This window comes from Carassius gibelio, chromosome B8 (assembly GCF_023724105.1).
Source record: "Carassius gibelio isolate Cgi1373 ecotype wild population from Czech Republic chromosome B8, carGib1.2-hapl.c, whole genome shotgun sequence".
Taxonomy (NCBI): domain Eukaryota; kingdom Metazoa; phylum Chordata; class Actinopteri; order Cypriniformes; family Cyprinidae; genus Carassius; species Carassius gibelio.
In genome coordinates, this window is record NC_068403.1 from 16,333,213 (window position 1) to 16,346,627 (window position 13,415).

Consider the following 13,415-nt stretch of genomic DNA (forward strand, 5'->3'; position numbering starts at 1 on the left):
TACATCCATCACAGATTTGGCTCTGTCTGTAAATGTATATTCAAGGCCTGTATAAACCAATACTTTTTTTTCTATGAAACAGAACATTTCTGTGAACTCCTACATGCTCTTAAATATCCAATGCAATTATCTGTTCTTTTTTTTAGTTGGAGGCTAGGTCAATATCTTCTTAAATTGTTTGCATACCGAATTCTTTTTTTTTTTTTTTACTGAATATTTGACATCAGATTAAGTTTTGGCATAAAAGTAATACAAATATTTGAAATTTGACATTTATTTGTATTGGACTTGGTGTGAACAGGCCTTCATTGGTTAAGGGATGGATGGATGGATGGATGGATAAATAGATCGATGTTACAATTGCGACTATATTTCTTAATTGCAACTATTTCTCATGACTGTGTATGATTTTTTTTTTTGTATGTCTTTATCACAGACTTTCTGTCAATAACCTTTTTGTTTACTCTGAGGTGGAAAAAACCGTACTAATTGGGAACTAATTAAAAGTGTACCATTTGGAGCAAGACGGGAGGGCAGGCAGGAATAGCTCAAGAGAAGCTGTGTTTTTATAGCCCTGCGCTTTGTGTTTATCTTATACTGTGAGAGCCAGTTTGTTTAGTCTACGTGAGGCTTTTTGAGACATTTCTTTAAAATAAACGGGGGATTGAGGGGTTACCACAGCAACTTTATCACTCCACATATAAAACAGACCTGCTGTTTCTGCTGAAATGTGTGTGTATGTATATCATTTATATTATTCGTGAGATCTAACGTTCTTTCCCACACTGTGTCTCCGCTTTTCGATGGTCTCTGTTTTTATTAGGGGGCAGTGTTTAAGCCATCTGACTGATCTAACTTTGTCTGACAGGATAGCAGTTTCGTCCTTTTGCTTTACTGGACACTTGAAAGGGAAAGTTATAGCCCTGCTTCAGCTTTTACCATTGTGCTTTTGTCCCAGACCACCCTTAGTCCCAGACCCAGACCTCCTTAAACTCCATACGTCCGTCCCCACTTCCGCCATGCTCGACCCCCCTTTCATTTGTCAGCCCTCCCAGCCCCAAACTCCCCTCCGTTGGCCCTCTTTCTGTCCTCTTCATCCCTCTTCAAAGGCAGCTGGGCCCCCCAGTAACCCAAGACTCATCAGCTGATTGTGGCATTTACTTTACCAGTTCGTAGCTTGGGTTCAGCTCCATATGAAAGCGTCACAAATGGGCCCTTCTGAGGAACAGATATTTTCCCACATTCCCCAGCGCTTTATCTAAACTAACCCATCTAACCCGAGCCGTACTTTACTTTAATCTATGTAAAGTAGAGCTCCTCGTGTTTTAGGAAAGAACTTTATGTTTGCCGGTCCTTTCTCGCAGGTCTTGGTGCTGTCTTTGATGACGGTGGAGCTGTTTGGCATGATGGGATTGATCGGCATCAAGCTCAGCGCTGTCCCTGTCGTCATCCTCATCGCTTCCGTTGGCATTGGTGTGGAGTTCACCGTCCACGTGGCACTGGTGAGTTTAAATTGATCTCATAACTGTGACTGCATGTAGCTAGTTCACTCATTGTGATGATTATTGGATGTGTTTATTAGTGGTTCATATTGATTTGTTGTTTTCCTCCCAGGCGTTCCTCACAGCCATTGGGGACAGGAACAAGCGAGCCGTTCTAGCACTTGAGCACATGTTCGCCCCAGTGCTGGACGGAGCGTTTTCCACCCTGCTAGGAGTCCTGATGCTGGCGGGGTCAGAGTTTGACTTCATAGTCAGGTAAAAACAACAGACTTCTGCTGTGTAGATTGTGGTGCATTGTACTTTAAGATGGGGATATCTTTGATAATCAGTTTTCTCTCTTATGGCTCCTCGGATATGGTGACATATTTATTTTCTAACGCTGTTAGTACACAATAGCTGATCTTACAGACTATTTGTCCTCGAAATTGTATCCTAACCATGTCAGATGTGACTATTCCAGTGTCAAGCTAATTTTGTCCACATTAAAAACGATGGTAAAATTATGGTTAATCAAAAAAGGTGGAATCCTTGTTTAAAGGGGTCATATGATGCTTTTTTTAAAGATCATTATTTTGTGTATTTGGTGTAACAGAATATGTTGACATGCTTTAATGTTCAAAAAACACATTATTGTTTAAATACTGTACATTATTGTGGGTCCTCTATGCCCCACCTCTCAAACGAGTCGTTTTCTACAAAGTCCCTTCTTTCGACAAATGCAGTCTTCTCTGATTGTCCAACTGACCCAGTGCATTCTGATTGGCCAAACACCGCAAACACTCGTCGGAAATGTAACACCCCTTACCATAATCATGAGTTTCATCTTTCAAAATAAATGTAGATAGTTAAATAATAAAAGATAGTTAATAATGTCCTTAGTTTTAACATCAGGTCAAGCCTGAAAGGGGAACATTCGCATGACAGACACAGTGATGAAGCCACGGTTGTGAAGAGAGCTGACTGTGAGACCCTTTCTCTCTCTCTCTCTCTCTCACATACACACACATACACACACACACACACACACACACAAACTCTGCATTTGAACATTCAATAGCAAATACTTAAAATAATTAAAAAAAACATACAGTAGCTGATTGAGAAACACCAGATTGTCATAGCAAAGACAGAATTACCTCCTCTCTTAGGATAACGAAACGGTCATTCAGAAAATGCGTTGCTGTTCTGTTGTGAGTACCGTATTTTCCGGATTACAAGTCACACTTTTTTTTCATAGTTTGGCTGGTCCTGCGACTTATAGTCAGGTATGACTTATTTATAAAAATTCATTTGACATGAACCAAGAGAAATGAACCAAGAGAAATTAAGAGAGAGGGCGCTCTATGCTGCTTCTTGCTCCTGTAGTCTACACTGAAGACATAGAGTGCCCTCTCGCGGCTGTAGACGGTAATGTTTTCTCTTGGTGCTTGGTTCAAAATAAATGCGACTTATAGTCCAGTGCGACTTAATATAAGTTTTTTCCTCGTCATGACATATTTTTGGACTGATGCGACTTATACTTAGGTGTGACTTATAGTCCGAAAAATAATCCTAGAAACACACTTTATCTCCCTGACATGGCTGCTTCAACACAAACTGCGGTTACTGAAACCGTGCCTTCTTTATTTGCGTTAACATTTGGGCAGTAATATGCAAATATTCCACAGTGACATAGACATGTGGGGGCGTGTTTGAATGAGCCGTTTTAAGGGGCGTGGCAGAGTCTTAACTTTGATAAAGATTATCTCTTTTGACTTGAGACTTCAGTCTTTGCAACTTTACAGATCTTCTTTATGCACCAAGAGCTTGTTACACTCCAAAGATTTGAGAATCGCATCATATGACCTCTTTAACAGGTATTATTAATCTAAAAATTTAATCTAATCTATTAATCTAAAAAAGTTCACAAGTTCTATAAACAGGTTTGTTCTTGCACATATATCTATTTATCTATCTGTCTATCTATCTATACACACACACAAACACATAAATTCACTTTTATGTTAACTTCCAATTAACATAAAAAAGATAGCTTTAAACATGTGTCACTTTTGTCACTTCACCCCTGGTTATGGTACAATGTAAATGTTTTCTTAACTCTCTTCTCAGTCCTAACCAACCTCCCTTTACATTCAACAAGCACATATCTTTCCTGTCTGTCTTCACAGAGCTTTAGGCTCTCCTGTGTTTTCTGTAATCTTTTTTTTTTTTTTCTACGGCCCTGCAAAGACTTTTACAAGCTGAGAGCAGAGAGGGCCCGAGGGTTATTTTGTTGCTAGTCGAGGAGTGGAAATGAGGAGTGACACACACTGCTACTTAGAGCATCTAAATCAGTAACTTTGCAATGTCTTTATTTTTTACGTCCTTCCTGAGAGCAGATGAGTCAAACACATCTGGTCATTTATTGTTTCTTGAAGTGGTATCGAGACTTTCGATGCGCTGAAATTCAGGTTACAGTTATATCAAACTGAGCCATGGGTGTTTGAGTGGTAAGTGTCTCATCTGTTTCTACAGGAGGGAAAGAACAAATGTCTGCAGTAGCTCATTCTTATTAGAGGACTGGAAAACCACCACAGCCCTCCACCCTCAAATCACTTTGGATCTAAAGTAGCATGCCAGAAAAATAATGCACACACAAGTTTAGAGCAATCACACACGGTCTCTCCGCAGACCACATTGGGCCCCAGTCCCTCTCACGGGCTCCCACTGAAACGCAACTACTGTTTTTTCATCAAACAAAACCCCCTGGCCTCCGAAGATATGGAAAAAAACAAAAACGCAGGCTGTATTTTTATAGCCTTGCAGGAATAAATGTTTCCCTGACTTTGCTCTGTCAGGTCCGCTAATGTTTTGAATCTAAACAGATCAGATGAGTTGCTCAGCGAGGTTTCGCTAGGGAGAAGTGGCTTTAGAGAACGGCCCTTGGTTCAGGGACGCTTAACGCGACGTCTCGAAGTTCAAAGTTGAAGAACATAAAACTCTTTTGTTGCTTCAGCCAGTCTGAAGCAATCTCTCTCATCCGTGGAAAAGCACACCGATGTAAATCACTCGTCAATATGAACATTTAGTTTGGAGCGGGAGACTACCCGAACAGTTCAACCAAGACGATGTTCATTTTTCATAGTCTGTTGATTTGTAGCTATTGATCTGTTGAATCTCTCTGCTTGTGAGTTCTGCCTTTCGTGTGGTAGAGCAAGAGCCAAATGCAAACCAAAAAGTGCAATTCAAGAAGACTTGCTTGATGAAATACAGGCAGACTAAAGTTCCAAACTTTTTTTCTAACATAAGCCTAAATAATAACAGGCTGGCTTCTCTCTCCACTCTCATCCTAAACAAGTGGCGACTGCTTGGTTAAACACTGTGGTAGTCCTTCCCTTGAACCAGACCTGCAAAACCTCCTGAAAGATGTAAATAAAGCAAGCGTTTCTAGAGAGACATGCAGGTCTGTGGTTCTCCAGAGAGAAGCCCACCTTGTGTGGTCATTACAGGACATTGTTTGAGTCTAAAGAGCTGCTTGCAAACCTGGGGAGGCCGAGTAAGAGCAGCATTGTTATAAATGTGTCTATGAGTTTAGTCTGAGGCACAGCTGTGCTGCATACCAGCTGGCGGGTGTTTGCTATACCCACTGTTTCCACCACACATGCATTCACATATTCATCCCAGTTTTAATGCATCTTTTACCCGTCCAATGCCTTTGATAGTATCAATGCAAAAAACAAAAAAAAAACAAAACAAAACAGTTTTTCAAGAAAAATATTAATTAAACTGTGATAATTTTACTTGAGAAGAAAAATAAGATAAGAGTGGTTTTCTATATATATATATGTATATATATATGTGTGTGTGTGTGTGTGTGTAAGGGATAATCAACGGTGCATTTGAGGGATGAGTTTGGGTTTGTGTGCATCAATTAAAGCAGCACATTAATATGGTATGGTGATTAAACCGACTTGGAACTACCTGTGCATTAAACGGTTTTACTGCATAACCTGCCAGCCAATCAGAATCCATCATTCAGACATACCATAGAATAATATAAATATATATATTAGGGCTTTCTTTTTTTGAGGAACAAGATGGCAGCTGCAATTCGAGCTGCAGCAGTTTACACAGATGCTTTGCTGGAGTAGCGGAGGACGGAAAGCTGGCCATAATGAAGAAAAGAGAAAGAGCGAAGGAGGACAGGAGGGAGGGATTTGTCGAGGAGATTGGGGGTCTTACCTGATACTCTAGAGATTTAATTAGAGCAGGGGATTGTGAAAGGCAGGGAAATTTCACAGGGGCTTAGTATAGAAAGAGTGATAGAGAGTGAAAGAGAGGGAAAAGTGAATGTGCTTGGGGCCTGGCAAGAGGGGCCTGTAGTCTTTCCTCTCCTCTCTTCCTCCTAGACTAAATTGTTTAAATTCTATACCGTTCACTTCATTTGTTTGCTTCTGCGTTCTTTTTTTAAAGAGTGAGAGAGGCCCCTGTGCCTTTGTGCTTCGCCTTTCTTCTCTCGCAAGCCTGTACTCCACATTCCTTCCCGTTTTGCTTTCCCTGTGTTTGCTTGTACTCCACTCACTGCTAGAAAAAGAAAAAAAAACTTGCTCCTTTTCCTTCCCTATTTTCCATACCTTTGAATTAACCAACTAATTATGTCCTCTGCTTCTCCGTGCTGCTTTCTAAAAGACCTCTTTGGAGACTTTCTCTGGCACAAGGTAAATTTAGTTTAAAACCAAACCCGAAGTCTTTTTGTGTGTGAATGCTTGTTAGAATGAGTCACTTTTGCTCTGTGCTTCATTCAGAGCAGTGAAGTTTTTATTTTTATTCTAATGACAGTGTTTTTTGCTGTGTATTTGCAGGTATTTCTTCGCTGTTTTGGCCATCCTGACAGTGTTAGGGGTCCTGAATGGACTGGTGCTGCTCCCAGTCTTATTGTCCTACTTTGGCCCTTACCCTGAGGTATGAAGATTGCTTCCGTTATGTTATCCAGCATTACACTTTCACATGCCATACATAGAGCAATGCAGAGTTATTATATTCTCTGCTTAGCATTGTCTGAAAGAGTGACATTAAGGGATTCCAATATTACAAATTCAGATTTTACCATTTCTGTTCTCACATCAAGTTTACGGTCACTGCTCTTTAAATATTCAGAAAAAAAAAAGAATCAAAATGATGCATAATACTTTTTAGGAATGTTTATAAGTACATCCCTCAAACATCATTACATGGTTTGCCCCCACAATAAAAACCACAGAGCTTTGATCATAGAACTAACCATTTAAATATGATCTTACGCATTCTTACCTGACATATTGGGTTGCAACTGGTATTTATATGCATTTTAAGAAGTCTGCTGCAATCTTATAAAGATCTTCTATTTATATTGCAGGCTATCAGAATTTAATCTTAATGTTTGGTCATATAAATATCAGCAACTGCAAGAAAAATTACATTTTGCTCAGCTTTGGGATTCAGTTTTTTTTTCTCCCAGAGGCTGAGCTCCTTTTTTTTTTTGACAAAATTCCATAGCATGTTAATTATATGCCATTTATCGGTTATTGATCATAACATAAGCATTTTAAAGCTTGGCTTATGTGTTCAAATACTTCTTAGACCCAGTGTACATATTCAAGACTAGCACTGTACCTTCCGATGACGTGAAAAGTTTCATATATCACAGGACTTGCACAAATGTCAGACAGAGCAGCTTCTCAGATTTAGATTTTCATGTCCACTACACTTCCAGGTATCTCCAGCGGATGGGCGAAGCCGGCTGCCCACGCCGTCCCCAGAGCCTCCCCCACAGGTGGTCCGCTTCACCATGCGACCCAGTCACACGACCCCTGAAGCAGGTTCAGACTCATCAGACTCAGAATACGGTTCCAACACTACTGTGTCCGGCATTAGCCAGGAGCTTCAGCAGTATGACCTCCAGCCCAACAGGGGGCGATCAGCAAGACTAGAGGAGTTGCGAATCGCCACAGGGGGACGACAAGGCATGCGTCAAGTTGAACTGCCAATGTTTTCTCCTTACTCAGTGAGTACAGCATTTATATAAATATATATATCTGACAAAAACAATGAACTAACAATGTTTTCCACGTTTTCCGCAGGATGAAACCAGACAGCAGCAACCACCGCAGCATTACAGGTCCACCCATCTACCCAGTTCTCAGGATGCTGGACCTCAGTCGTCAAAGCGATACTGTAGCAGGGACCCTAAGAGGGACTTTGGGAGCGGACCCCCGCCCCCCCCTCACAGGCCGCGCATGGATGCTTTTGAAACCTCTACTGAGCCAGGTGGCTGTTCGGGCCCCAACCACCGGGAACGTTCAGGGGCCCATCGCCCCCGCTCCCACAACCTCTACACTCACCCTTCCCATCCGTCCACAGGCTCCGCCTACTGTCAGCCCATCACAACAGTGACAGCCTCAGCCTCAGTGACGGTCGCCGTTCATTCGGGGATACCCAGCCATAGTGCCGCCTACCCATCCCACCCCTCCAACGACAGCTATCACACTTCAGAAGATGTCTACACTGACCCTCACTTCTCCGACCCTCACGTGCCCTTTGACAAGAGCAGCGACAGCTCGAAAACAGAGGGCATGGAGCTGCAGGATCTAGAATATGACACTCCCAATGTCTGCCACTCAACACCCTCCAGCTGAGGTTAGTCGAGATGCTTTTTATATGGCTGATTTCAATAAAATGGTCCACATCAAATCAGCAGTTTCATGCACTCTATGAATAAATAAGGCTGTCAATTAATGTTTAATAATTTAATAATATTTCATAATAATAATACGAAGTCATATTAGTACTGATGATGTAATGTTTATTTTTAATTAAAAACATCATAAAAAATATATATGTTATACAGTCTTGTTCAAAATAATAGCAGTACAATGTGACTAACCAGAATAATCAAGGTTTTTTGTATATTTTTTTATTGCTACGTGGCAAACAAGTTACCAGTAGGTTCAGTAGATTCTCAGAAAACAAATGAGACCCAGCATTCATGATATGCACGCTCTTAAGGCTGTGCAATTGGGCAATTAGTTGAATTAGTTGAAAGGGGTGTGTTCAAAAAAATAGCAGTGTGGCATTCAATCACTGAGGTCATCAATTTTGTGAAGAAACAGGTGTGAATCAGGTGGCCCCTATTTAAGGATGAAGCCAACACTTGTTGAACATGCATTTGAAAGCTGAGGAAAATGGGTCGTTCAAGACATTGTTCAGAAGAACAGCGTACTTTGATTAAAAAGTTGATTAGAGAGGGGAAAACCTATAAAGAGGTGCAAAAAATGATAGGCTGTTCAGCTAAAATGATCTCCAATGCCTTAAAATGGAGAGCAAAACCAGAGAGACGTGGAAGAAAACGGAAGACAACCATCAAAATGGATAGAAGAATAACCAGAATGGCAAAGGCTCAGCCAATGATCACCTCCAGGATGATCAAAGACAGTCTGGAGTTACCTTGTAAGTACTGTGACAGTTAGAAGACGTCTGTGTGAAGCTAATCTATTTTCAAGAATCCCCCGCAAAGTCCCTCTGTTAAAAAAAAGGCATGTGCAGAAGAGGTTACAATTTGCCAAAGAACACACCAACTGGCCTAAAGAGAAATGGAGGAACATTTTGTGGACTGATGAGAGTAAAATTGTTCTTTTTGGGTCCAAGGGCCACAGGCAGTTTGTGAGACGACCCCCAAACTCTGAATTCAAGCCACAGTACACAGTGAAGACAGTGAAGCATGGAGGTGCAAGCATCATGATATGGGCATGTTTCTCCTACTATGGTGTTGGGCCTATTTATCGCATACCAGGGATCATGGATCAGTTTGCATATGTTAAAATACTTGAAGAGGTCATGTTGCCCTATGCTGAAGAGGACATGCCCTTGAAATGGTTGTTTCAACAAGACAATGACCCAAAACACACTAGTAAACGGGCAAAGTCTTGGTTCCAAACCAACAAAATTAATGTTATGGAGTGGCCAGCCCAATCTCCAGACCTTAATCCAATTGAGAACTTGTGGGGTGATATCAAAAATGCTGTTTCTGAAGCAAAACCAAGAAATGTGAATGAATTGTGGAATGTTGTTAAAGAATCATGGAGTGGAATAACAGCTGAGAGGTGCCACAAGTTGGTTGACTCCATGCCACACAGATGTCAAGCAGTTTTAAAAAACTGTGGTCATACAACTAAATATTAGTTTAGTGATTCACAGGATTGCTAAATCCCAGAAAAAAAAATGTTTGTACAAAATAGTTTTGAGTTTGTACAGTCAAAGGTAGGCACTGCTATTTTTTTGAACACACCCCTTTCAACTAATTGCCCAATTGCACAGCCTTAAGAGCGTGCATATCATGAATGCTGGGTCTTGTTTGTTTTCTGACAATCTACTGAACCTACTGGTAACTTGTTTGCCACGTAGCAATAAAAAATATACTAAAAACCTTGATTATTCTGGTTAGTCACATTGTACTGCTATTATTTTGAACAAGACTGTACATATTATATATGATCATATATATTTACACTAATATTCAAAAGTTTGGGGGCAGTAATAATTTTTTGGAGAGAAAAAAGGATGCATTATATTGATCAAATAATAATAATAACAGTTTCCGCTACAATTTTAAGTCAAGTTAATATTATCTCTATAACACTTTTCACAATGTGCGTTATTTCAAAGAAGCTTTACAGAAAATCGAGATGGTAATGTTTGTAGTATCTTAATATCTTCATGCATTATATTTTAGCAACATTCATAATAATGTTTCTCGAGCAGCAAATCAGTATATCAGACTGATTTCTGAAGATCATGAGTAATGGCTGCTAAAAATTCAGCTTTGCCATCACAGGAATACATTTTAGTTTAAATAATAATAACACTTTTCTATCTGATTCAGCTATGTGGATTTACTTTGTTATCATCAGTTCATTCTGTTCTATTTTCAACTTCTGTTAACCCTGTTTCTTCACTCCGTTGTGTTCACAGTGGTTGAATGTTGAAGCTCAAACAGCCAAAGATGGGACATCAGTCTGCCAGCGCGGCAGAAACATGGTGCTGCACGGCTGGGACACTTTGACCAGCGGCACCTTTACGGTGCTTGACTCTGTTACTGTATAACCCTGGTGTATTATTGTTAGATATTTCTATAAGTATTTATGTGTACACAAATGTAAATAATGAACGAGAGTAGCTATAATTTGACCGGGGTCGTCAGACTTGTGTTCCAAGTGCCCACCCATCATTTGTGTGTGTATCTGTGCCATAAGGAAACTTCATTCTTGACAAGCATTTCAGCATACGGTCGTTGCTGCTTATGATATTGTTGTAATGTTTGTATAATGCTATGCAATTATTTTCTCTAATTTTATAGAACCGTGTGTGTGAGAGTTTGTTAATGTGTTGTTGTGTGTGTGTGAATATTTTTGGTTCACGACAGACCCCCTAGACCCCTCAGATGCATATTAACTAACAAGAACAAACTCTAAGTGACCTAACATAATATGTTAAATGGTTTTGTGGCAGTTAAATGGATTTCCATTGCACTTACGGTACATTTCTGTTCAAAACACCAGTACAAAACTGCACAGATCCTTTCACTTTCAGAGGACACATTCAGGGAAATATTTGTTCAGACATACGCTAGATATGTAAAATTCACATTAATGTCCAGTTGTTTGTCGACGAGCATTAGATGTTTAAGCGTGCGTGCGTGCGTGCAGATGTTTGCGTTTTGTGTATATTGAAGCGTTAGTGTTTATGCTTTTTTAATGTTCATTTGCTTATCACAAACCTGTGGTAGTTGGAAAAAACAAATACTGTTTAACAATGAAACACGCTATGCGTGAGAATTTAGCTGCGCAGAAATGAAGAAGGAAACGAGTGATTGTTGGATGACTGTGCCTCTGTTTTTCCGTCTCTGGTCTCTCTGGTCTTTTTGTACTTCATACTCCAGTTATTTACTGTAAATCGGCCATTTGTGGCCACCCTGAATTTGCTCATTACTCCCACTTTGCATTACGAAAATAGTGCAATGTGACAGTAATTTCAGGTTTCTCTCGTAGCTTCATTTTTTTTTCTTTAAGGCATTATTTCCTGTCATTCAATTGTGGTTTAAGCTAAAACATTACTGTTGCAAGTTGCAACAGAATTCTTTCTATATCTGTTGGCGTAACTTTTTTGTTTGTTTCTGTTTTGATAAGCTAAGCTAATGAGCATTCTCAAGGTGTGCGTTGCACAATGGCCGATCACGACGATGGTTTTTGTCGATACATTGACCTCAATGACAAGCCGCAACTACTGGCCCTAATTTAGCAAGAGCTGTTCTCTGCGCTGACCTCACCTCATAAAAATCCATAACATAACACCGTGACACTAATTGGAAGTTCCCCCTCAACTGCCAACTGGTTCATGCGAGTGCTCAAGGGTCAAGGGTCGTGGAGCCCCCACTTCACTGTGGCTCTGAAGCTAACGTTTGTGTCTTTAAGAGTGTGTTTGTGTGTTGGCTGTGACCCCCTCATCCAGACTGACTTCCTGTCAAACATATGTTTGTTCTTGACGAAGACTTTGAGAGTTGTTCTATGTTGTTCGTTAGTAGTGTTTGTGTTCTCCTACACATCACATTGGCAGAAATGGGAGAAAATCATGGCTGGCAACTATTATATATATATATATACATATATATATATATTCTATTATTATTTTTTTTTTACATTTGTTTTGCAATATTTATATTTTTGTATAATAAGATGTTGTTTTGTTCAATAATGGTCATAATGCCAGTTCTTAACAATGCAGGGATTTTTACGTCTGTCGGAAAACACTATTATTACAGTCTCTTTGTTACATTCATGGATTTTGATCTGTATAAAGTGCTTACTAATGTTAAATAGGAAAAAAAGAGTATATAACATTTACCTTACAGATTCATCATAGCTCTTAGAGGATTTTAAAAGGAAAATAATCTATGTTTTTTACAGACTGCCATTTTTTCCCTTGTTTTGGTGTGGATGTATGTCATTTTCAGTTACAAAGATAAATGTATGCCATATAATTTATTTATATGAAAATTTATTTTTGTAGTGTACATAGTAGTTGTCAAGTTATTTGACAGAAGTATATTTTTAAAGAGTTTATATGTAATGCTACCATTGTTTGTGAGAACATAACTGAGAAGACATTAAGATGCACACTTTCATTGCTAACTTGTTCACGGACGACTAAAGTTCCCCTGTTACAGTGTTACATAGTGAGTCCGATCTGAAGACTGTCTTTGGGTTTTGTGAAAAGCTAGCCATGAAAGTAGAACAAATGTACTAGCTCTCTAAATAATAATGTTCAAACACTGATAGAATTCTAACAAATAAAAATATTATAACTTATTTGTCTCTTTGCTATACATTTAATAAATGATTCTTCAAATTGTAGCTACCTGGGACTATTTCTTTAGCATAACCTTACGAGCTGCATGACTTAACTGTTGCGTCAAACATTAGCATTTACATCAGCTAGCGCCCAGTCTTTATATTTCCTCACATACAGTCCTTAAACGGATTGATTAACCAAGCCGTCGAATCCATTGTGGGTTATGCTATGCAAATTTCCTGACTTAGCCTGTGTACGTTTCAGACAGCTCCATTTGAAGCCTAATCGATTTGCCCGAGCTTTATATTAAAGTCACAAAACTCCAACAACGTTATCTCGCACAGGATTTCGACGTGCTGACATCTGGCTACAAATTCAATCCCCCGTTCAGGCAGCCATGCTCTACTCTGCGCTCGGCTCTCTTGTATGATTCTGATTGACAGTTTTATAGACTGCAAGGAAATTGGTTGTAGTTACAATACAGCTGGTGTGCTCTAAGTAATGAAAAGGGGCATATGGCCTTAAAAACCGAGTGATGGAGACTGATTCAGG

At 39.7% G+C, this 13,415-nt stretch overlaps 1 protein-coding gene across 1 annotated transcript in view; it reads left to right on the forward strand.

Moving 5' to 3' along the window:
• Positions 1–12,925, forward strand: part of ptch1 (patched 1) — a 53,077-nt gene extending 40,152 nt beyond the window's left edge. Inside the window, exons 19-24 of the mRNA XM_052563850.1 lie at positions 1,365–1,502; positions 1,615–1,757; positions 6,344–6,443; positions 7,234–7,524; positions 7,601–8,156; positions 10,488–12,925. Of these exons, the coding sequence (XP_052419810.1) occupies positions 1,365–1,502; positions 1,615–1,757; positions 6,344–6,443; positions 7,234–7,524; positions 7,601–8,155 (1,227 nt within the window). The 3' untranslated portion in view covers position 8,156; positions 10,488–12,925. The remainder of the gene's footprint in view (positions 1–1,364; positions 1,503–1,614; positions 1,758–6,343; positions 6,444–7,233; positions 7,525–7,600; positions 8,157–10,487) is intronic.
• The last annotated feature ends 490 nt before the right edge of the window (positions 12,926–13,415 follow it).